Source organism: Chenopodium album, chromosome 14 (genome assembly GCF_948465745.1).
Source record: "Chenopodium album chromosome 14, dcCheAlbu1.1, whole genome shotgun sequence".
Taxonomy (NCBI): Eukaryota; Viridiplantae; Streptophyta; class Magnoliopsida; order Caryophyllales; family Amaranthaceae; genus Chenopodium; species Chenopodium album.
The window spans coordinates 45,647,670-45,672,988 of NC_137847.1; the positions used below are offsets into that span (position 1 = coordinate 45,647,670).

A 25,319-nucleotide genomic window follows, 5' to 3' on the forward strand; every position below is an offset into this window, starting at 1 on the left:
TCGTAAATGTATTAAATATACTCCCTCTGTTCTGTTAAGTGTCCGTAGTTATTCTTCTAATCCACATTAAGTAATATTAGTAATTTTTATATAAGAAAAAATATATATAGTCTTGTGAGTAATTGTTAAAATCATCTCAACAAATAGTTTATTAATATTCAATAGTTATATTTTTTTACTTATTGATGACTTAAGATATAATTGTTTAAAATTTTGCATTGACATACATGTCTAAGTAAAATGTTAGTAAAAAAAAATATCCCAGGAGAATAACAATTTTTTTATTAACCATTTTGTTACATTTTCATGTATATAATGGCTTTATGATAATATATTTGTAACATCATATTACAAAAACACTTTTTTTTTTACCTCATATGTATAGAAATTGAAAACATCCATCGACAATAGGTAAAGTATAAGGACCTCGATTATTATCCCGCCCCGGGCATATAATAGCCAGGAACGCCTGATAATAAATAACTATAACAATAATAATAACGCAAAGACTTACCGATATGTGTTGTTGTTACCGCTTGGGTGTTTCATTTTTCTCTGTCTCGATGTTGTGCTCAACTTGTTCAAGGGTTTTCACTAGGGATATTATTTTCAGTGATGACGCAGTGTCGTGTGCTGGTATGGTGGGTATTAAACATCGGCATAATGTTGTTCGAGATACCCTTGTTGATGTTTGTTATTGATCTGGGATTTCAGCTAGAAAGGAGGTTGACATTGGGTTGTCTGGAGGGAAAAACTGGGCCCTTAGACCTGTAAATGTGTTACTTTACTCCTAGGATTATGGTCGGTATGTCAGTGTTGACTTGACAAGGTCTTCTCCTTTAACACGGTTTGGGTTATCTGACTTTGTTCTTGGACGGGTTGTGGTACTCATCGTGCTCCACATTGATTAATGGATTTTCCACTGTTTTGATTCTCATGGGTGAAGCATCGATTGTAATTGGTACTCCTCCAACTATGGCTTTCACTTGTTGGTGAAGAGATGAAGGGATGACCTTGAGGTCATGAAGCCAAGGGTGTCCCAACAGTAAGTTGAACAAAGCCTTAATATCTACCACTTAGAATGTGGTGGCATGCTCAATTACTCACGTCGTTATGTTCATGGTAATTGTGCCTAATGCTTGGCGACGTGAGTTATCATAAGCTCTTATCCCTTGTGTTGATGGAGATAAATCTTCATCCCTTATCCCCAACATCCTCGCAGTTCTAAGTGGGCAAACGTTAATTGCCGATCCATTATCTACAAGAGTCATGGGGACGTTCATTCTCTTGCAAATTACTGTGAGGTTGAGGGCTTTGTTATGTGTGTCACCTTCCGGCGGTAGATCTTTGTCAGAAAGTGATCAAATTAGTAGGACTTGGGAGATCACTTGTGAGGAAATTAGCCAACCCCTCAAGAGTGGTGTCTGATTCTATCCCTACTTTAGCTAAGGCATCCATGACCGCGATTCTATGTTCTCGGGATGTAGCTAGAAGTTTTCATACGTTCATCTCGACCTTAGTCTTTTTTAATTGTTTGACAACATCGTTGTCTTCTATGATTGGTATGGGAACTTGCTGAGTAGTGGGAATAGGTTGTGTAGTAATGGGAGGTTGCATTCTCCCGGATCTTGTGAGGACATCTATAGGTGAATCCTTTTCATTCCAAATGTCACCTACTGGATATATTGTCGAGAGTGGAGTTTCTTCGACGTCCTTAAGGTAGACATCCTCGTCATCACTATCCCAAACCCCATTAATGATAGCATCTCGTTCTTGTGGGATTTGAACTAGCTTCTTGTTATCAATCAATCTTTGGACCAACTCTTTGGACGGGTTGTGGCTGATGCGGGTCATCGGATCAAGTACGAATCCAGTTGTTGGAATATTGGATATGACTTCCTTCATTCCTTTCTCTTTCCCTTCACTTGGGGAATTAGAAAAGGAAGTAGTTGCGTTGCTAAAGCGGATCCAAAAGTTCTCGAAAACTCAAGATATTGGGGTATGTACTGCTGCTCATATTTTCACTAGGATAGAAATTTGCTATATCTTGAGGAGTGAGGGTCCAAATTGTATTTCGGCTTGCCACTAAATTTATATAGGTTGTACTCCCTCCGTGTTTTTTTAAGTGACACACTTTGACCGACACGTAGTTTTAGGAGATTTTATTGACTTTAATAAAATAAGATGTTAGTGGGGTAGGTTGGAGGAGTGAGAAATAATAAAGTAAAAAGAATGTGAGAGGAAGTGGGGACCATGAAAGGAGTAAGAAATGATAAAGTAAGAGATAGTGGGATTGCAGGGAATATTTCAAGCCATTAACCCCAAGCTTGAACCCCACTGTGATCATACACTTAAGCATGGTGGCGTTCAAAGGGAAGGAAGCTAGAGCAAAAGAGTCGCCAACAAGTTTTAGGAACTTGTAAACCGTTCACAAGGTGAAGATTACACCCCTTAATGATCTATGAGATCGTCAACTCCAAAAGGTCTTGAACCAAATAGGGTTCGGGGATAAAGGTACAAATCCAACCTAAAAGAGTTTGAACCTGCCCTAATAATAGGCCTCTACTTTATTCTTCTCGTATTCATGTGCGCTTTCTGACTAACATGCAAATAATAGATTAACCCTAAACCTGTTTATCTATGTTTGTTGAATTTAATGCACAAATAAAACTATTATTGGCGATCACTTGAATTATAACCATATTATCCCTAAACAAGATTATTAATTATCTTATTAAGCGTGATTACAAGTACAAATTCCCTTTAAACAAGCAAGAGAGGGCGTGATCAAGCAATAACAATAATATATATCAAGCAACATAACAATCATCATAATAATAATAACAATTATAATCATGTTAAAGCACAATAATAGCAAGATCCTAGGCATGATACTAACAAGATTAATAACAAACCCTAGCATGTCACTAAGAAATATAGATCAAAGCTTTAGCCTTAACATGATACTAACATGATAATAGAAAAGAGTAAAAGGCACCCTAAACATGATACTAGAAAGCAATAATAACATCCTAACATGATACTAGGAATTAAACAAATTTAAACATGCTTTCTACAAGAATAGAACAATAAGATTACATACTTTGATACCTCGTGCCTCTTTCTAATAACAAAATACACGCGTTAGTAACTTCAAGGAAAATATAAAATCAAACAACTAAATTAAATAATTGAAATAGAGATTTGGTACCAACCCTCAGAAATTATAACCTTTCACGTCTAGGGCGAAGGCAACTTCGAACTTGGCTAGGTGTTTCTAGATCTTGTGAATGCGGAATTTTGTAAGAGGGAAGGTTTAGAAAAAGAGAGAGAATCAAGAAATTCTTGATGAGAATTGATTGTAGATGAGAATTGATGATTAAAAACGGAGGTTCAGGACCCTATTTATAAGAAAACAGTCTGGAAATAGGTAGAATTTGATAAGGAATAAAACTTCACGCTGTCGCTGCAAAATCGACCTTGTCGCCAGGCGACAGGGTCTGTCGTTTGGCGACAAGGCTTGTCGCGTGGCGACAGTCCTGTCATCTGGAAACAACCTGGATTTCTACGCGCTTTCAAACACGGAGTCCACATATGAATAAAAATCGATTTGTAAAGTCCGTATGAAAACCGAAATCGTATTTTTCATAAAATAATATTTTATTCCAAATAAAACTTATCAAAATCTAATTATTAATTCTAATTCTATTAGGACTAAAGAGAACCTTCAAGAGAATTCTAGAAGACTATAATTAATTCTAATAACTTTAGGAATAATAATTAACATTGGGCTCTCCCCTAGATCATTGGGCCGCATGTAAAGATCAAACTGGGCCAAGTTTAGTATTTTTGCCGTAACTTCCTCATTATTCATCGGAATTGGGCTTATAATATATTGTTGGAAAGCTCTTTGCAAGCCCCATCCCCAACTATACTATTATTGGACCCTTGTCGTGGACCAAACTAAACTGGATTGGCTGTTTTCATAAAATAGAGTTGTTTTTGAAAACAGAAAGAAAGAATTTTTAATAAAAACCAACCGCAACACTTGACCTTTCACACTTTCACCTCGTTGGATTATCATTCGACGCAAAAGGTATTCATCACTGAGTTTGGTTTTGGGAAGACACATTTGGGTGTCTACAGGGGTGAAGATATATTATTAAAATATAAGGAATTTCTAAAAGAAGTGTGTCACTTAAAAAAAACGGTCGTTTAAGAAAAGTGTGTCACTTAAAAAAACACAGAGGGAGTATGACATTATTTGTTTTTGAGATATAATAATAATAATAATAATAATAATAATAATAATAATAATAATTGACAGGTTTTGGCGATATCACGTGAAGCTAAACAAAATAAAGTAGTTATACCAAATCTTTTTTATAAAATGAAATCATCAGTAAACCATGCTTTTGGACTGTCTTAAGGCATGATTCAGCTTTGCCATGAAAAAATTTCTTATTACGAACTATTTTTCTACAATTGATCAATGATTACTAGCAATAATTAAAAATAAAATATTACTGTTCACCAGGATCCAAATTTTGATGCACTCGTTAAATTAAAGAAAAAAAAAAAAAGATTTATAATACAACGTAAAGCACGAGATTACGATAAGATCAACTTTAATTTGTAACACAACGAAATATCATTATTATCATGATACATGATAAACTAACCTAGGGGTGCTTATCGGCGAGTCGATCACGAGATGAGGGGTGCTCGACTCAACTCGAAAACTTTTTACATGTGCTCAACTCGTGCTTGCTAAAGTTTCGAGCAAATAAAACCTGCTCGATTCGTGTTCGTTAAAGTTTCGAGTCGAGTCGAGCAGCTCACATTCTGCTCGTTAAAATTTTGGTCCTTCTATTATTATATGCCTTTATTTATTTTTTGTTCAATTAATATTGTTTTCCTTATTATATCTAGATTTTATTAAAAATTTACTCTTTCTTTTTTTATGATATAAATTAAGGCTTAATAAGTGTCAAATTTGTTTAAAGATAGTAACTTGTTGTTTGCAAATTTTATATTAATATTATATTATCGAGTTGCTCACGAGCTTATCGAGTCGAGTTAGAGCTTGCTCAACTCGTGCTCGTTAACATCTCGAGTCGAGTCGAATTCGAATCGAGCCAACTCGAGTCGAGTTTTGACCGAGCGTTGACCGAGTCGAGTACGAGTTGCTCGCGAGCTGCTCAACTCAATTAGCACCCCTAAACTAACCCATCACTTTCAACTCTGTAAGCCATAATTAATCAAACCAGTATTATTAACAAAATAATGCATAAGCTTCCAAATTCCAATTATATAGTTCTTGTCTTTAAATTGGCTCACAAAATCCCATGAGTAAATACTTGTCAAACGAGTTGTTGACTTGTTGAAGCTCATGATTTCTTGAGCTTTAACCAGAAAAGTTACAGAAGAAGTTTTCTTAAACAGAGAAAAATGTAACGAAAAATCTAACGAGAAAATAATACAACTCTGCTATATATAATACTACCTCTGTTTCGCATTACCCGCAACAAAGAAGTATTATTTGTGAGACAACACATATATTTTCCGATATCTCATATCTTTAACAGACATTTTTTGCGAGTAATGCGAACGGAGTTAGTATTACATTGCTGACTAGACTTATGCTAATGACTTTTAAAACAAAATCCTTGAAACCAAAGAAATGCATAAAAGAATTCTGACTGATTCTGTATATTTGATCTATGCAAACTACTGACGTGGCTGATATAGCTTCAATACCCCTCCTCAAACTAGGGACCAGTGAACTCTGAACCATTCCTAGTTTAGTCAAGAGATTATTATGTTAACTGGTAGAACCTTAGTGAAAACATTAGCCAGCTGGTTCTGAGTGGGGAAGTAGCTTAATTGAAGAAGTCCTTCCATCACCTGGTCTCTAGTAAAATGACAATCAAGCAGTATGTGCTTGGCTCTTTCATGAAAGACATGGGTTCTTGCTATGTGATGTGCAGACTGATTATCAGAGTGAAGCATGACAGGTTTAAATCTTTGAACATCTAGCTCTTCAACCAATTTGATAATCCATTCTGATGCAACATGAGCCATTGCTCTATATTTAGCTTCAGAAGAGGACTTTGTAATTATTCCTTGTTTCTTCGATTTCCATCTAATAGAAGAGTTTCCCAAGAGCAAAACATAGCAAGAAATTGGCTTTAGGACATTCTGCCCAGTTTGAATCACTATAAGCTTGTAGTGTTAAGGTATCAGTAGCCTTGAGAAGAATGCCTTACCCAGCAATATGTTTAACATATCTTAAGGTATGAGTCAAGGTTTTCACATGAGTAGATCTTGGAGTTTGCATGAACTGACTTAAGAATTAAAAAGCAAAAGCCAGATCTAGTCTTGTATTTATGAGGAAATTCAATTTTCTTACATAGCATCTGTATAAAGCAGGATCCTGGTACAGATCACCATCATATGAAACAAGCTTAAGTGTAGACAGAAGTGGAGTAGAAGCTGACTTAGACAGATCAAAGGGACAATCCTGTAGTTCCTTAGTGAACTTTCATTGAAAGAAAATAACTCCTTTTTTTAGTGTGACTAACTTCAATACCCAAGATATAATTCAACTGGCCCAAGCCCTTTATACTGAACACCTTATGCAGATGATATTTTAAATCTTCTATCACACTTGTACTTGTCAATATTATTTTATCAACATACAAAACTGCTATAGTAATATCTTCACCAAATTTGTTAGCGAAAAAGAGAATAGTCATTTTTAGACTGATAGAACCTCTATTCTTCAATTCTTTATTTAATCTAGCAAACCATTGTCTCGAATCTTATTTTAGACCATCTAAAGACTTTCTCAGTCTACAAACTTTGTTATCTGGTTTTGGAATACCTTCAGGCAATCTCATATAAACCTCTTCAACTAAATCTCCATGTAAATATGCATTACTTTCATCTAGCTGGTACAGTATCCAATTTTTTCTGGCTGCTAAAGCCAAAATGCATCTTACAGTAAACATCTTAACTACTGGTGACATGTCTCTTGATAATCAATACCATAGGTCTATGTAAACCTTTTTGCAATAAGCCTAGTTTCGTATCTTCAACTAAACCATCTTCTTTCAACTTGATTTTATAAACCTACTTGCAACCAATGAGTTTCTTATCTGTAGGCAAAGTAACAACATGCCTTGTCCTGTTCTAATAATTAAGTGCTAATAACTCTTTGTCCATTGCTTCTCTCCAAAAAGGATCAATTGCAACTACCTTATAACTGGTTGGCTCAACAACTGTAACATGAGCTTGAATAGTTTGTTGATTTATTGATGGAATCTTGTCATATGAAACAAGATTACATCAATGCTGAGGCAGATCAGAAACCACAGAACAAACATAATTGTCACAGTGTGACAGCCTCTTATGTGGCATTGTAGATTTTCTAGGTGTAGAAACTGTAATTGGAGTTGGAACATGAACTGAATCTATATTGTATTAAGTTAAGATAGATTCATGTGAATTAGAGACATCAGAAAGTATTTCAGGAAAAGATATAGATGACATGTCAGAAATATCAGTTACCAAAGGTAATAATAACTAAGTTGGATATTTAATAGCTGAAGTAGTATTTCGTGGTGAATGATGAAAAGGAAAATGCTTCTCAAAGAATATAATATCTCTGGAAATAGCATGTAATCTTCTTTGTCACTAAATCTAGAACCTTATAACCTTTCTGGTGGATATCCAAGAAAAACAGATGGACTTGCCCTGGGATCAAATTTGGTTCTAAGAACTTTTGATGTAGATACATAACATATGAAACCAAGTATTCTTAACTGCTCAAGAGAAGGATCTGATTATACAGTTCTCTTAAGGTGATAGAAAATTAATAATTCTAAGTGGCATTCTATTTATCAAGTATGTTGCTATTAGAGTGCACTCTCCCCAATATTTCATAGGAACATGAGATTGAAAAAGCAAAGATCTAGCAATTTTTAAGAGATGTTTGTGTTTTTTCTCTACCACTTCAATTTGTTGTGGTGTATCACTACAAATTTTTTGAGTTAAATACCCTTTGCCATAAAAAAAAAACTTATTCATATCCTTTCATAAAGACCTAGTGCATTTTGACTTTTAACAGTATGAATATGCAAACCAAATTGATTTGAAACAAATCATAGAATTGCTAAAAAAGAGAGACTGAATCTGATTTGCTTTTAATTAAATGAGTCTAAGTGACTCTAGTGTAATGATCTACAATAGTTAGAAAGAGATTACAGAAACTAGTGTGAGACATGACCTTATAAGGTCCCCAAACATATATATGAATCAACTCAAAAGGCTTGGAAGATTTTATTGAACTAACTGGAAAAGAAGATCTAGCTTGTTTTGCTCAGGGACAAACTTGACATATATTTAATTTTTTGCTATACAACCTTAAACGTCAGCAATATTATTTAGGAGTTTAATAAGCTTTTTAAAGGAAATATGCCCTAGTCTAAAAGCCAGAGCGTAGCTTCTTCAATTGTATTTCCGTTAGAACTGATCAGAGAAGAAATTTTATTCTAAGCTTGATTAGCTTGATTTGGAATGAAATGACTTAATAAGAAATATAGACCATTCTCCATATTACCAAGCAGCATTGGCTTACTCATTTAATGGCCCTGTAAAAAATATTGATCATGTGTAAAAGTTATTGATCGAACATGATGCATCTTTGCAGAGTTTAGAAGTTAATGTAAGATTGAATTGAAATTCAGGATTAAACAGGACATTTTTTTAAGCTCAATTCCAGGAAATTATTTCACAGTTCTTGTATGTGTTACTTTAATTTGGCTTTACTACCATTAGGAATAGTTATAAATCTGGATTCTCCATGTGCTTCAGTATAAGAGTGAGACATGCTAATAGAAGAACAGACATGATTAGAATCACCACCACTATCTAGAATCCATTTATGAGCATTTGCTGAAAGAAGGCATAAATTACCTGTAAAGTTAGCATGCAACATGACCAAGGGAATTTGAACCTCTAGCATTTAGTTCACCTTGTCAAGTTGGTATACACTTTCCAAGAATTTCAATCAAGTGATTGTACTTTTCCACTATTTAAGTTGCTTGTAGTATCGCTCGATTTTGCATCTTCTGAAGAGCAAAAATACAACTCTGTAGAACAGAAATAAAGGCGGGATCTTTGAGAATAGATTGTGGCGCAGCCAGAATAAATTTTTGTGTTATTCTCACAAAAGTTCCTCTTTACATATTTATATGAGAGCACACAGTCAGCTAGCAAATCTCTAGATGCTCTCATTGGATGTCATAACGTAGCTAATACAAAAAGACAAAAGACTAAAGACTAAGGACACCTGTTGCATCAAATAGCTAGCTGCAGAAATAGAATGACTGAGTGCAAGAATAACAATGAGAACATGGGCTGGCCCAAGTTATGCTGCTCGGAATGCAGAGGAAGTAGGGCTTCCATTTTCACTCCCCCTCAAGATGGGAGTGGTGGCTGATGGAGAACTCCCATCTTGCTCAAAAGAAGCTGATGTTGATCTAATGGGAGTGGTAGATTTTCTTGTTTTTGGGCATCCTGCCCAGTCGCTGTCATAATAGGCAGTCAGGTGGGCATCAGATTCAGATGCGAGCAAGATTCCTTGTCATGGAGAAGTGAGCAGGTATCTAAGAACTCTCTTTGCTGCCTGAAAGTGAGCAGTAGTGGGGTTTTGCATGAATTGACTCAGAATATGCACTGCATAAGCAACATCTGGTCTTGTCACGGTAAGATAAAGCAACTTTCCAACTAATCTCTGAAATACAGCAGGATCAGGCAATAGATCTCCCAACTGAGGAATTAACTTGACACATGGATCCATAGGAATCTTCAGTTTTCTAGCATTATGTACCGCAAACTCCTTGATCATAGGAATTTATACGGATGATATAAATTAGAACACATGCTAAACTTGATCATGTGCAATATAACCCAATAATATAAAAATAAAAAATAATTAAAATCATATCACAAATAATATTATATGTATATGATAAATGACTATAATAAAATTTGATACCTACACCTTATCAGATAAATTTTGATAGTATTTATGATAAGAAATAATAATTGTTCCTAATTTATAATTAAATTAAAATTCAAACCATTATAAATTGATGCATCATACGAAACAACAAAATTTCGTATCAATACAAAACCAAATCTAACAAAAAGTTAATTAAATAAAAACACTATTTTTATAATTTTTGAAGCATTACTATTAAACATTTTTTTATCAAGAAATTTTTCTTAATTTTGTAAACATAAGATCTAATCTTCTACTGTAAGGCTAAAGTGGCATACAACTATCATGGGTGATAAGAATGGTTGGTATTATATGTCATGTACAGGTTGTAAAAGACGCATCACTAGGGATGTCAGTGGGGCGGGTCTAGTAGGAGACCTGCCCCATCCCTGCTCCTATGGGGCGGGGACGGGTCTAGCTTTGGCAGGTCGCGGGGCGGGAATAGGTCTAAAATCCATACCCGTGGCGGGGGTGGATTTTAACTAATACTCGCCCCGCCCCATACCCTCCCCGCCCCGCCTGACCCACCCCATACCCGACCCATACCCGCATTATACCCGACCCATATGTACATAATAATATACTTTGTATATATATATATACAGAAAAAAAAAATTACTGACTTAACTTGAAGTTTCTAGACTTCCTGAGGAAAAAAAAACCCACCTTACTTCTCATTCTCAACCCTAGCCGCACTATCACACTATTCTCTCCTCTCTCCTCTCACCTTACTTCCTCTCAAGATCTAATCCTCTGAATCTCGCTGCTGAGTTGTGCGCCGGTCAACTCTCCGACCAACAATTCGATCGCCGGAATATTTCAAGCACACCTACTTGGTAATTTTTAATACTTTTTCTTCTTTTTTTTCCCCTTAATTTCTTTTTCTACACTTTATGTTCTTTAATCATCGATTAAAATTTTACTAGTTAATTACTAGCTTCGTACAACCGTGTTATACTTTGCTGTAATTTTGTTAATTGATTTGATATTTTTCATAATATTTGAGATTTTTGGATTTTTTGTAAAATTTCTTTTTATGGGTGAAGTTTGTTATGCGGAGATTTTTAATTTTAGAGATTAGAATTCTGATTTTTTTTTTATTTTTATTTATTTATTTTTTATTTTGCATTGTCAACTATTAATTTCCTTTAATTAAGTCGATCATTCAATGGGTAATTTTCAAATTCATTTGCTTTGGTTAAATGTGTTCAAAGTTGCTGTCATTTGTAGTAATTTTTAAATAGTGGCTTGATTCTTGTATTACAACTAGTAATTGTTGATGTTTCCGATGTAATTGATGGAAGTGGAGAAAGAAAAATTAGATTTTGGATGCTTAAAACTACAAGTTTGATTATTATATTTAATTAAGTCACATTGTATTTGTAGATTGTGGAGAATTCAAGGATGATGAATGTGCTAAATTAGTCATTAGTGGGAGAATTAGAGGAAGAATTTGAAACATGGGATATCGATTCCGGAACAAGTGGAGTTTGCACCGAATAATTCAAGGCCTAATGGATTTCTTATATGTATTTTAATATTTGTATACTTGTAGTATTTTTAATATTTGGACTTTGGATAATTTGGACTTACTGTTTTTTTTTTTCTTCAATATGTTAAGTATGTACTTTTTATTTGAGTTGTAGGCAGTAGGCCTGACTACTGTAGTACATAATTTTTTATTTTTTTTGAATAGAATTAAATATTTTATTTGTGGAGGATTCCAGGTGGGGATGGGCCGGGGATTAGGTGGGGCTGAGACGGGGATGGATATCCACATGGGGATGGGGCGAGGGTGGTTTTGAAGTTAGAACCGTCGGGGCGGGGATGGGCAAAATTTCCAGACCCGCCGTGGGGGATAGGGGCGGGGTTGGGGATGAAAATGGGAGGTGGGGATGGGGATGGGAATGCCAAAACCTGCCCCGCCCCGCCCCGTTGTCATCTCTATGCATCACTCCAAGATTGACGGACTTTTGGTGCATCCTTTGTGAAAAATGAGTCGAAAGACCAATACCATGGTTAGAGATTCACAAGTAGTTATTGGTTTAAATTATTTTCATGTTTTTTTTTATTTATTTTTTTATTTTTTTTTGAATTGCAAATTTTATTCAATTGTAAAACACTAGCTATTAAAATTATATTTTTTATAATGACCTGTAATTTAGGTATCGTTTGGAGCTTGGTGTTGGAGATTGTAGTGGTTAGAGATTATATTATTCGATGTGAAGGACAAAGAAAATGGAACAAATAATGTAAAAGATACATCCATGGAAAAGGAAAACGGTCTCATGATGACGATAAAGAATCAACAAACAACACTTTTTTTTTAAAAAAAAAGTCAAAGGTATCTATCTTATTTTTCTCAAAGATTAGCTATTTTATTTACAAAATAATATACTTATTAACCGTTTATATATCTATTCATATTGCAGGCTTAATTTTATAATCAAGATTTTTATCTAAACTGAAATTCAGGAAAAAAGTTTCATAGGGCGGAAGGATATTCAAGCTTCGAAAATATCATCAAGGACTTTCTTTGAAGAACTACATACCTTATACAGGTCAATTTTTGTGAAAAACTACCTTATTAAAAATATGTTGTAAGAAACTACCTTTTAAACGATAAATGTTGTAAAAAACTACCTTATAAAACAATTAATGTTGTAAAAAGCTACCTTTTGCCGAATTATTGCATTGAATAAGAGATGTTTAATGATCCATTTTCAATAATTGTTTCTCCTTTTTCCACCCAATTTCTCTATAGCCCCCTTATAACCCCTAATTTCCCCTTCTCTTTCATTGTTAAATTATGCAAATGATAGCAACTTACAACATTTAGCTTTTATAATGTAGTTTCTTACAACATTTATTTTATAAGGTAGTTTTTCACAAAATTTGATGTATATAAGGTAGTTTTTCACAAAAAGTCCTATCATCAATTGTTTTTTTTTTTATTATTTTTTTATTTTTTATTTTTTTTATTTTTATTTTTTTATTTTTTTATTCATTAGATAATCATTGATGATTTTACATTTTATTATTAGTTTATTCATAAGGCTATTTAGCAAGTACTTTAAATCATTATGTATTCCAATATTTTATATGTAACTTTTTTTAAAGAGTTCTTATATGTTTTATTATATCTTTGTATTATTCCTTCATACTTGCATTATGAAATTATGCAAACAAAGTTAAGGTCCTCAAATAAATACAACAAGACATCATAAACTAAGAACTAAGGATGTGCATAACCTCTACGTACAACAAAGATTATCTTTTGCAAATATTAATATTTAATTATGTATTTGAATCACGAAAGCTTAAGCAATTACACAAAAAAAAAAAAAAATCATCTCTTTCAAAACTTAATAATCTAATAACAAAAGATAATTTTTTAATAAATTATCATACATATTGAATTATTAAATTAATTTCCCAATAAAATTATCATATTGGATCCATAATCTAATATATATATATAAAGGGGAGTTTTTTCCCAAGTTTTTAGGGAGCCACGTAGGATCTAATTTTCTCAGCGCGCCATGTAGGATTATAAATCTTAGGAGTAGCCAATTAAATAAGAGATTATTAATTTCTTTTAAAATTAAATAATTCAAATGTCACGTAAGCAAAATTGGCGAATGAGATTTTTAAGTTTAAATTAATTTAATATTAAATATTATCTTTTAATATTAGGAATTTATCTAAATATATAACAAATATTATCTCATTAAAAAAAAAATCAAACAAACCGTGCATCGCACGGGCTTCATCTAGTTTTGTATATAAAGATATTAATCATAAGACTACATAGTGGTGAAGAAGAGAGAGATTTAAAGACGTATAATCTATCTAAACCTTGCAGATTAAAAATTTTATTATATTAGTAATAAAAAATAGTTTTTAATTAATTGCAATAATTAACACAAGTGCAATAGTTTATCGAATATAATACGGAGTAATAATTAATGTCTTTATGTTTACGACTTTATCTGTTCTTGATCAATAATAATAACAATAATAACAATAATAATAATAATATTACAAAAATAAAATCGTGCATCCACGGGCTTCACACCTAATAATAATAATAATAATAATAATAATAATAATATGTTAGGAATGCCCATTATCATTTCTCCCGCTCATAATTTGTTTTTTTAGCAAAGACATTAAAAAAAGGGAGCGATGCCATTATTCCGTCACCTCGATCTCTCATACTCACTCCATGCATAATAGATTATTAACACTATAGGAAAGCAACATATATATGAAGTAACACATATCATAATACAAGAAGTAATTTTATTTTTATGGTCATGGACTGTAAGGTGTTATAATTCTTGCTGTGAATACCGGAGAAGTCCCCGTAGCAGTAGAAACCTCAATTTTAACGCCATCCTTGTTGGTCACTTGGTCATATCCACTATTCTCCAAATTCTTTACTACATCATTCCAACGACTACTGAAACTCCCAACCGAACCTACATCACTGTAAGCCTGCATAAACAAATACTTATGAGTTGGTGAGATTGTGAGAATAAGAAAAAAGATGATTAAATGGTAGTGAAAAAAAAGTGACATGGATAAAAGATTCGCCAAAACCATAATATCAAAAGCTTTTAGAAATGTACATATCACAATAGATGGAGTTAATTTTTTTTTTTTTTTTTTAAAAAATAGACCGTATAAAATTGATATATAACATATAGCACTATCCATAAACTGAAAATTGCGCTCTCAGGTAGAGAGAGGGGTTTATTGAGCTGTAAGCGTATGCAATTAATTAAGACTTTTTTGTGATCAATTTTTGTTTAGTTTTACGTGTTTTTAAAAATAAAAAATCAAAACAAGAATCCAAAAAAAGTTATTTCAATTTTTTATTGTTAATTTTAAAAATTATTATGAATTTATAAGTTTGACGGTTCATTATATGATGTATCATATATATATATATATATATATATATATATATATATATATATATATATATATATATATATATATTGTATGTATAAACTATAACGATAATGAATGGACCCTTAGGGTTCGTTTTACATCGTTGTGGTTTTTTGTTTTTTGTTTTTTAAAAATATATTATATATGCCACATGATAAATCAAAAATTATTTAGACTTATTAAAATAATGATAATTTTGAAAACTGACAACAAAAAAGTGAAAACACCTTTTTATTGTTTCCTATTTTTGGTTTTTAGTTTCTAAAAAAACAGAAAACTGAAAATAAAAAATAATGCCTAACAAGCTCTTAGTTACCCAATTTTTCAAAAGTCGCATCTTTTCAAGAGGGAGAAAACCCTTCTAGAATGGGTCTTCTCATTGCCATTTAAAAAAAAAAAAAAAAAAAAAAAAAAAGAGAAGTTGTAATACCTTGTTTTTTTTAAAAGAAGACCATGGGGTATCCCAAGCCACCAGATAATCACGGGATTGTCCACTTTTGTTCTTACCACGGAACACCACGGCTGCTTCGGACCCGGAGGCGGCACTAGTCTTATGGACATGGAGAAAGGATGCCCATTGGCCGTTCCCGATCTCGAAAGGGTACGGGGTCCGGCCAATGTAACCGTACCAATCTTTACTTGTGGTATAGTAAAGAGTTTCACCAGTAGCGTTGTAAATCATGCACAATGTGGAGGCTCCATTACCATAATCGTTCTTTACACCTTCTACATACTTTCTAGCCTTTACGTTCTTGTCGTATTCATTGATCAGATTCATTGCTTCTCTTGCTCTATCTTCTTGGCTTTTGAATTCGTCTACATATTTAGGCATCTCATCTAACTTGTCATCATCAACCATTTGACCGAAGGGATTCGCCATTTTTCTCTCTCTCTTTTTATTTTATTTTATTTTTTTTTGGTAGTTGTTTGGAAGGAATGGGGGAGGGTTTAAGTCGCTAGCTTTTTTGCCTATTGTTGTGCAAGTGCATCTAATAGTATTTATAATGATGTGTCCAATACACTATTTTTTGAAAAGAAAGGGTAGATGAGATTTGAAAAAAGTGAGGTTGGTTCTTGCCATGCCGTTGTTCATATTATGTTAGAGGACTAATTTAACCAAATGTTACATTGGTTCGAGTTTTGAGACTATATCTTTTAATATATATTTTTTTTGTGATAAAAAAATATATTATTATAAGTAATGAGAATTTCTTTTCAAATAAAGCGAAATTGGGGATTTCATTTGCTTGAGGTGAGAATTGTACCCCATTTACAGGAGGGTCTCCAACCAACCAGACCAACCTTTATTTTTAAACAAGAACGAACATAGAAGTAGTATATATATGAACTAGTAAGCTCTATATCTTTACACATTTAGCCAGTGTAGTAAAAAAGGAGCTAATTTAGCTAGAATCAATATTTAAGAGAAGAAAAAAAAAATCTATTTGAATCAAGGAGGATGAATCCCTTTGGTTCTCCAATTACAGATCAAACCTTGAAACAAATGTCAAAGTATAGAGGTAAAGAAATAACACAAGAAGATAGAGCGAGGGAGGCAATGAGATTGATCCATGCCGAGGACAAGAACATTAGTGCTCTTGAACATGTGCTCGGTCTTAAGTCCGACTATGGTAACGGAGTTTGCACATTATGCCTTGTGTATAATGGTACAGGGGATACCCTTGAACTTGTAGAAAAGAAGGATTGGTTGGGTTATGTCTATAAGGAGAACCCACCCAATTCCTTTCAAAACGGTCAGTGGCTCGCCTTCTTGCACGCCCACCCAACATCACAGGCTTATGGCTCGGAAGCTGCTCGGGTGTACCGTGGTAAGAACATCAAAGGAGAGGTTCGTGACTACATGATAGCTTGGTGCACCCCTTGGAGTACCACCCAAAACTCGGTATGTAAATATTATCTGTTTGTCTTTATCAATTTAACTACACTAACATATGTTTTTTTACATAATGGAGTTTAGTAATTTTAGCGTAAATGAAATCTACACTAACAATGTTTTGATGGTATACATAAAATGTAGGCTTATACTGAGGTTCGTGAGGAAGGTCACTTTCCCCAGTATTGGGACTACATCAAAACTAGTCTGCTCGAAAAGGCTAATAAAATCACAGTAGACGATGAGAGCGACAAAAATTGTGCATCAGCTGTGAGTATTGGTGGCATCACTTCACCCGAATTCATCGCAGTACTGAAGCACAAATTTAGTCCAGAGCCAGCCAAAAATTGAAAAATAAGATGGAATTTAAAGATCTTATGTTATCAAGTTTTTTCTTATTTGTATCTTAATGTAATTTTTCTTTGATCTTTGTCTGTTTTTATGTATCTCAATGAATTCCAGCAGTAGTACGTAATAAATAGAAACAATTGTTGTGTTCCAGTGTGAAACTAAACTCTTTCAGTTAGAGTCTATGTGAATGTTGTTTTACAAAGAATGTTGAATCATTCATTGGAGGTCTAATAAAGATAATGTTGCTGTGTTCTATATTTTCCCTTAAAACTTTTATTGTTATTTACTTGTAATATTTTAAAAGACCAGCTCAACCGAAAGTTTAAGTTAATGGTTGAAACCCAATGTTAATTTATATACTCTATCACGCCCACTCACGTGAGAACATATTACGTTAGGCTTGAAATGAGTATGTAATTAACTTGGATCCCCATACATAACGCAAAATAAATTCCACTTGAAAGAAGGGTGTACGTGGATGAGATTTTGAACCTATGACAATTCAGTTCCACTTAAAAGACGGGTCTATGAGATTTTGAACCTATTACCTCGCTCTTAACAAAAAACTTAAGCTAATGGCTAAAGCCCAAATTTGGTTTATATACTACTCCATCTCTTATGCGATTTCTATATGAATTCATACTTATAGTCTTATTTTTGTAATCTTAATATTAAATCTTGATCGAGCTGTAGCAAGATATATAGAGAGAAAAAATTTAGGTCATCTCATGTTTCATGAATCATGAGTTTATCTTATCTTACTTTTTCCATTCTTTTTTACTCTATTCAATGGAAGACTATTAAGTAGCTACAATGAATAAAATGTATGCCACTATAACTGTTTTCAATCTCAATCCTTTAAATATTACGGACCATTCATGTCCATTCATATATAAGTTATTGATTCTTAAATGTAAATTATAAATAAAATAATAATAATTTTTTTATTGTAAAGAGAGAATAGAATTTGGAACTAATTTATTATTTTCTCCTATTATTTTTTTTTAATAAATAAATAAAACTTGCTTGTAACCTTTGATGGTTTGATAAAGTTTCAAATTTCAAGTTTTCTACCTTCTACCTTCAAACTTAATCTCTATTTAATATGTATGGATTAACAATTAACATGGTAAGGTTACGTATAACATAAGTTGTTATATATGTTATTCCATCAAATAATTTTCAAAATATTTATCATATTCTCTAGAGAGAGGGAAAAAAAAAAAAAAAAAAGCATTCATCGATCATTCTAGTTATTATTTGTGTCTTCTTCACATACACACCATACCCCCATATAATTAACAAAATTTTTCTTCAATTTTCATGAATTTATAAGAGAGATAGAATATTAAGAACTATGTCCAAAGAAGGCTTATCAATGGAAAACCAAATGGATTAATGAGAGGAAGGAAGTGTTTGAGGATAAAATAATAACTGATGATTCAACATTACTACGAGAGAGTGAGGGATTGCTTTGTTGGTTAAAGCTTCCCTTCCAGTTTCAATGGATTTTAGGTTTGTCGATTCTCATCACCTATTCTTGTGGCTCTCTAAACAACAGAAAAATGTATATTTTTATTGCTTATATTTTTTTATAATCATTTTTATCTATTAATTAAATAAGTGACATAGAATTAATACTTCTTCCGTTTTTATTTACTTGGAACACATTACTTTAACACGTAATTTAAGGGAGATATTAGACTAGGCCAATAGACAAATTAATTGATAAACTTTTACTACTAATAAGAAAAAAGTAATAAATACTATGCTATAAATTTTATACTCCGTAGCTTAATTCACCCGTTTACGTAATGTGATCCCTTTCTCAAATAACATGCTAAAAATGTGTGTTGCAATTATAAAAAAACAGAGGTCGTACTAAACATCAAGTTATCAACGATGCAACATTCAAAAAATATTCAAAGATTACTATTTTTTTTTGTTTTGATGTTTAGAGAGCCACAAGGGCGAGGTGAGAATCAATCCCATAATCTCCTGAAATTGGAAGAAAACCTCTAACCACTTAAGCTATCCCTCACTATCATTCCAAGATTACTATGGCTACAAATTAGGTGGAGACATGTTGAACCACCTCGCTAGGTGGGACTGTCCAAAATAGATGTCATTTTGGATATGATGCCTCCAATAGGAAGGGGTGTCTATTTTAAACGTTACCGTACCATTGATTTTGGTTTTTTAATACGTACTGATTAAAAATAAAAATAATAAAAAAAAAAAAAAAAATCTAGCCACTTGCAGCTGTAGTGGTTGTGATTGCAAAAGATCCGATTAGAATAAAAAAATCATATTACAAATGATTCTCCCAATTATTTGAACCAAATAGCTTTTGTCACTATTTTCAAATTTTGGTGCATAAAATTGATTGGTGTGAAAATGGGAGGACCCCATATAGTGTATTAGTAAAAATATAAAAAGATATCTTAAATATAAAAAGTATTATCCATTACTAATTTTCAATCACATACAAATTCTTAAATGGACCTGATTCACACTAATTTATTGTGAACCACTAACATTAGAGACAATATGATGGTTTTGTTAATAAAAAAAAGTCACTATATTAAAATAAAGGTTGCTATGCTGAAATAAACATGAGTGTGACATTAAAAGCTATAAGAGGTTATTTTTTTAATGATCTTTTTAATATAATGGTCAATATGAATAATAAAGATCGCTATGTTAAAATTAGGTCACTATTCGACATAATTTCGTACTTTAACTTCATGATAATATTAATGGTCACACAAGTTTTAAAAAAGGTTACTATGTTAAAAATAAGGTTACTATATTAAAATTAGGGGCCACTATGTTAAATATAATGCCAGTTACGTGTATATAAACCTTAGGTCCACAATAATATTATTGTGAACCAGGTCCACGCAAAATTTTCTGTCAATCACAATGTTAGCCTCTGTTCACTTCACCTTACAAAAAAAATATTTCGTAAAAATAATTTCAGCATGGTAAAATTAATTTTATTTCAGTAAAAATAAGTTCAGTTAAGCAAAAATAATTTCAGTTCACTAAAAATTCGTAAAATTAGTAGAAACATAATAGAAAATCAGTAAAAATAATTTTAATTCAGCAAAAATAATTTTAGTTCAATAAAATTAATTTTAATTCAGTAAAAATAATTTCAATTAAGCAAAAATAAGGTAAAGTGAACGAGGCCTTAGAAGAGTTACAAATTAATTATAATTTTAATTTATGATTGATTCTTTCTATTTCTCTTTCTATCAAGTCTTTTGATTTGTCGCTCTTATCTCCTTGAATAATTTATGCTCCCTCCACATTCCAATTAAAAGAGAAATTAAAGGAGGAAGTAATATAATATATTCAAATAAATCTTACAAGACCCAACATGTAATTAGACGACAAAAATGTAAAAGTGATCATGATTATATATTATTTTAAGTAGAAAAATTTCCCATAAACATTTTATCATTGATTTTTTTTTCAATTTATTTATATATTTAATTAATTAATTTATTTATTTATTTATTAACGGGTATAATCATTGATCTTGTAAGGTGTAGTTACAAACATCAATGGTATAGGGTTTCTTATCTTATGTAACTTTATAATTTAGACTAGAATAGTGAACGTGCTTTAGTGGTTTGCTAAATTATGGTATGTTATGATAAGGTTACTAGTATAATCTAATAGTATAATACTGCTTAATACTTATCTAATTAATATTGTTAAGCATGTACTTCGTATATCTTGTATAGCTCTAAGGATGAGTATTCTACTTGATAGCTTTTGTTGTAACCAACTGGAGTTGATGGAAAACTCACATTGTGACTTTGAGGTCACGAATTCGAGCCTCACCAACTACAAAATTCTTGGGAGTAGGGGGATTCTCTTACCTCCCTCCTCTATTCTCAAGCAATGACCTGCGGATTTGGGCTGGCTAAACCTATGAAAAGTGCCGGCTCAATAGGGTCCTTCTTCTTACCTTAAAAAAAAAGACACCTAACGTAATGCAAGATGTCTAAGCTAAGTTGTATTTAGCTATAAATATCTATTGAGTCTATGAGAATAAAGTACAACACATTTTGTGGTGCAGCTGACCACACCATGTGGCTATTTGTTAAAGAACAACGTAACCCTATAATACTGAGCGAGTAACTCCTATAAGACTGACCGAGTAACCCCCTATAACACTAATCAAGTAACTACAACATTGCAACACTGATGAAGTAACCCTTTAACACTTGATAAGTAACCTTATAACACTAACAAAGTAACTCTCATGATGATTGGCCACATGAAAATTTGTGAAAAAATAACCTTTTCTCTCTAATTTCTACTCCGTGTATGTTATAGAATGGTGAGGTAACCATACATGTTATCACCCTCAATTCAATCCCCTTTTACTTTATTTATTTATTAATTTATTTTAGGCGTACTAATCTACCTACTATATTCATTTTTGATGAATTATTTCTCTTTACTTTTTCTTGCATTAGGTCTCAAATTCAGTGGCCCATCTTTACCTTTACGTTTCGAGTCCCTTAAAATCACATCTAATGTAATGGAACAAGTAAAATAAAGGAGTATCAAAGTAAACATCAGTTATAGATGGTCAAGGAATGATCAGTAGGGCTTGACCAAGTTGAGTGAAACTTAAGTTTGATAATTCCAAGCCGGAATGTAAAATTGTCTAGGCATGCAATGGGCTTGGGATTTGTTTAACATGTTTGCAATCAAAGACAAAAGCACCTAAGTCACCCCATTTTTATCATGACACTTAGATTATATTTTAGTTTACCTTATTTTTCTTTTAGTTATCTCAGATTTGAAAAAATAAAAGTTAAGATATGATCAGATTAGAATAAATAAGTTCTTATCATGTTTTATTGTGTTATATGTATATGCGTCTTTATAGCTAAATACACTATATCTTTAATTTCGTAGCTAAAAAAATTCAGTCTGTCATGTGTGTGGCTGGTTACACCGTGTGACAACTTATAAAAGAAAAAAGTAATCCTTATAACTCTGATCAAGTAACCCTTGCAATATTGACCGAGTAACCTCTATAGCACTGACCGAGTAACCCTATGACACTGACGAAATAACCCCTTTAATACTGATTAAGTAACCCCTATTACACTGATTAAGTAACTCCTATTACACTAATAAGTAACCCCAATAATTGCTGGCCACATCGTATGGCTAGCCACACATAAGACTTTGTGAAAAAAGTTATGAATATTAATTACATACTATTAAAAAACATTATTACCTAACAAAGATAAGCGTACATACATGGTCAAAATTAGTCAAATAAGACAAATAGAATAGATCAAAAAAATAAGTTAAGATTTGATCAAATTAGAAAGCAAAAATAAGGTGATTTAAAGATAACCTTAATCAACAACACAACGTTTATCTTCAGTTTTTATTGTTAAATAAACATACACCAGTACATAAGAGACACTAATTTTAGCAATAATCCAGAAATCATATCAACTTAGCATACATTTTTTATTTATAATAGAGTTGCATTTATCACTCAGCATATGGACCGTACATCGTAGAATTAAAATTAATTCAACTGTCGTGTGAGATCTCATTTGCAAGGGCCATACCATTAGGCATAGTAGCTGAATAAAACTTGAGATCATCCAAGTTAGGCGGCACTTTACCACCAGTCCCTAAAATGAGTTTAAGAATTGCACCAGTCGCGGCAGCAAAGAGAATGCCAACCACAGCACCAACCACGAACCCAGCCATCGAAACCATCAGAACGCCTAATTGTGCATTTGCTACTACAGTTCCCACTGCAGAGCTAACAGCCACATTTACCGCATAAGAGACTGCTCCTGAAAGCACTGACACGGCGCTGTTTAACGCAGACTCAAGCTTGTGCTCAGCTGTGAAGATGTCCCACGCCATTATGCCTGCAGTTACTGCCATCGTCGCAACCCCACCTACTGTTGCGCCTGGAGGCTTGCTCCTCTTGTACATGGTTGGGATCTTTGCGCGGCCTGATTCCACTATGATGTTGTTGTATACCTGTTTGATGGAATCATGTTGATCTATGTTAGTAGAACTAAATCAAACAAACAAACAAATTGTAAATTTCACTGTAACCCCGGTTACACAATCCCTGACCAAGTAACCCCGAATAATCTCTGGCCGACTGAGTAATTCCATCCAACAACATTATGTGGCCAATCCCATATGAAAATTGAGGATGCCCCAGTTCTCATGGTATGGCATTTTGTAAATAAACCAAAAACTTTATTCAAATTTATTCAATTGTAGAGCCACAATAATGAAAAAGTTGTTAATTTATTCACGAAAATGTCCTAAGAGAAACAAATTTCATTTCTTACTATGAGAAACAGGGAATTTTCCATGAAAATTTGTGATTATACATTGATATCCATCCTTAGGCCTAAAAATTCCTATCATTGATATTATTGACCACCCAATTAGTGCCAAATAAAAAACAATATGTTCTCTGTTGTTCAACAGAACTAGTAGCAAATTAATCAAAATATTTTAAACAAATACAAATATATTTTAAGTAGTAGTTACCTTCTTCCAAAAATAAAAAAAAATAAAAAATAAAAAAGTAGTAGTTACCTCAAGCTTTTGGTCTTCTTCCAAAAATTCAAATTCATCTTTATATCCAAGCTTGTTCTTGTGCCTGAATTTTATATTTGTGTCGAGAAAAATAGATACTTATATTAGCCAGTACTTTAACACGTCAATAATTATTGTAAATTTGTAATAAAGAAACATGTTATCAAAGGGCTGGATCGTTGTACCTGCTAACAAGGTTTGGAAACTCAATGCCCTCTAGCTTGAGAGCATCAGAGTAAGCCTTGGAGTGAGCACGAGACGTGCCACTTCGCAAGTTTGTAACATATTCAAACATAGATGTCTTGTAATAAGACACTTCCTCAGCAAAACTTTCAATATCATTGACACCCCTGGAATCAACCGTATTAAGTTCAGTAGCCATGTCATCGAAGTATGTCTTAAGGCTTTCGACTACAGTCACTCGCATACCACAGTTCTGAATACACTGCAGGCCCATGTTAACGCCATACTTGACATAATCCTGAATATCTGTGGCTATGTTCGCCTTCAGATTGTCAGTACCCCTTGCTGCCTCATGCTTGTCGCGCAAATCAGTACTTTTTTGTAGCAGTGTGACAACAATGTCGTAAGCGTTGTTGCATTCTTCGAGGTACTTGGCTCGATCAGGCTCCGATTTGATGCTTTGACTGAGTGGCTCTTCCTGGTTCCTCAGTACTTTTGCAAGCTTTCGTAGTTGTTTGTCCTCCATCAACAACAGAAGATCGTCCTGAGCTCGTACCTCGGCCATATTATATTTTGTTGTTTGATACTTCAGTGATACAATTCCATGAAAAAGAAAGATCAAACTTGTTAAGATTAATATATTCAATAAGTAATTAATCATACTTGAACACAAATACTATGAACATCACATCAATGGATTTTAATCATGTTGTACTAAATTTGGTGATTAAGTAATTTAGTAGACTACAATTTATTTTAGAAAAATAAATCAAGGCATTGCCTCCGCTTTCTTTCAAATTAGAAAAACAGAGAAAAAGTAGAGCAACTTACTAAGGCAACAGAAAAGAAAGCAGAATGTGATGAGAAGTGTGGAAAGTAGTAGCTATTACTCAACTACTCACTCTAGCACGTTATTTATACTAACCTACGAAAACATAACTACATTAGGCGTAATACTAACCTAAGATAGCATGATTTTATACTACATTAGGGTGATTAGCTATCTTAATTTTTTTCTGCTTAATTTAAAACACAACTACATACATTAAGCAGAATACTAACCTCAATATAGTAGTAAAAAAAAAAAAAAAGAAAAGCAACTCCGATTTCAAGATATTCAAATTTTATTCGGATTTTGCCAATGTTTTTGTATACACAATCTACGTGTAGAGTAATTTTAATGTACACTACCAAATAAAATATATATATATATATATATATATATATATATATATATATATA

The 25,319-nt window shown here is 32.7% G+C and overlaps 2 protein-coding genes and 1 pseudogene across 2 annotated transcripts; 1 reads left to right on the plus strand and 2 right to left on the minus strand.

The window, feature by feature from the left end:
- Nucleotides 1-14,386: 14,386 nt before the first annotated feature.
- LOC145578156 (23 kDa jasmonate-induced protein-like) lies at nt 14,387-15,908 on the minus strand. The gene is made up of 2 exons (XM_081635531.1): nt 15,459-15,908; nt 14,387-14,569 (listed from the first exon to the last, which is right to left on the minus strand). The coding sequence occupies exons 1-2, from the start codon at nt 15,906-15,908 to the stop codon at nt 14,387-14,389; spliced, it is 633 nt and encodes a 210-aa protein (XP_081491657.1).
- Nucleotides 15,909-16,532: 624 nt separating this feature from the next.
- On the plus strand, nt 16,533-17,273 carry LOC145578158 (23 kDa jasmonate-induced protein pseudogene; annotated as a pseudogene).
- A 5,580-nt stretch (nt 17,274-22,853) lies between these two features.
- LOC145578159 (uncharacterized) lies at nt 22,854-24,704 on the minus strand. Its single transcript, XM_081635532.1, has 3 exons — nt 24,080-24,704; nt 23,847-23,958; nt 22,854-23,318 (listed from the first exon to the last, which is right to left on the minus strand). Exons 1-3 carry the CDS (start codon nt 24,640-24,642, stop codon nt 22,854-22,856), a joined length of 1,140 nt encoding a protein of 379 aa, XP_081491658.1. The 5' UTR covers nt 24,643-24,704.
- Between the last annotated feature and the right edge of the window lie 615 nt (nt 24,705-25,319).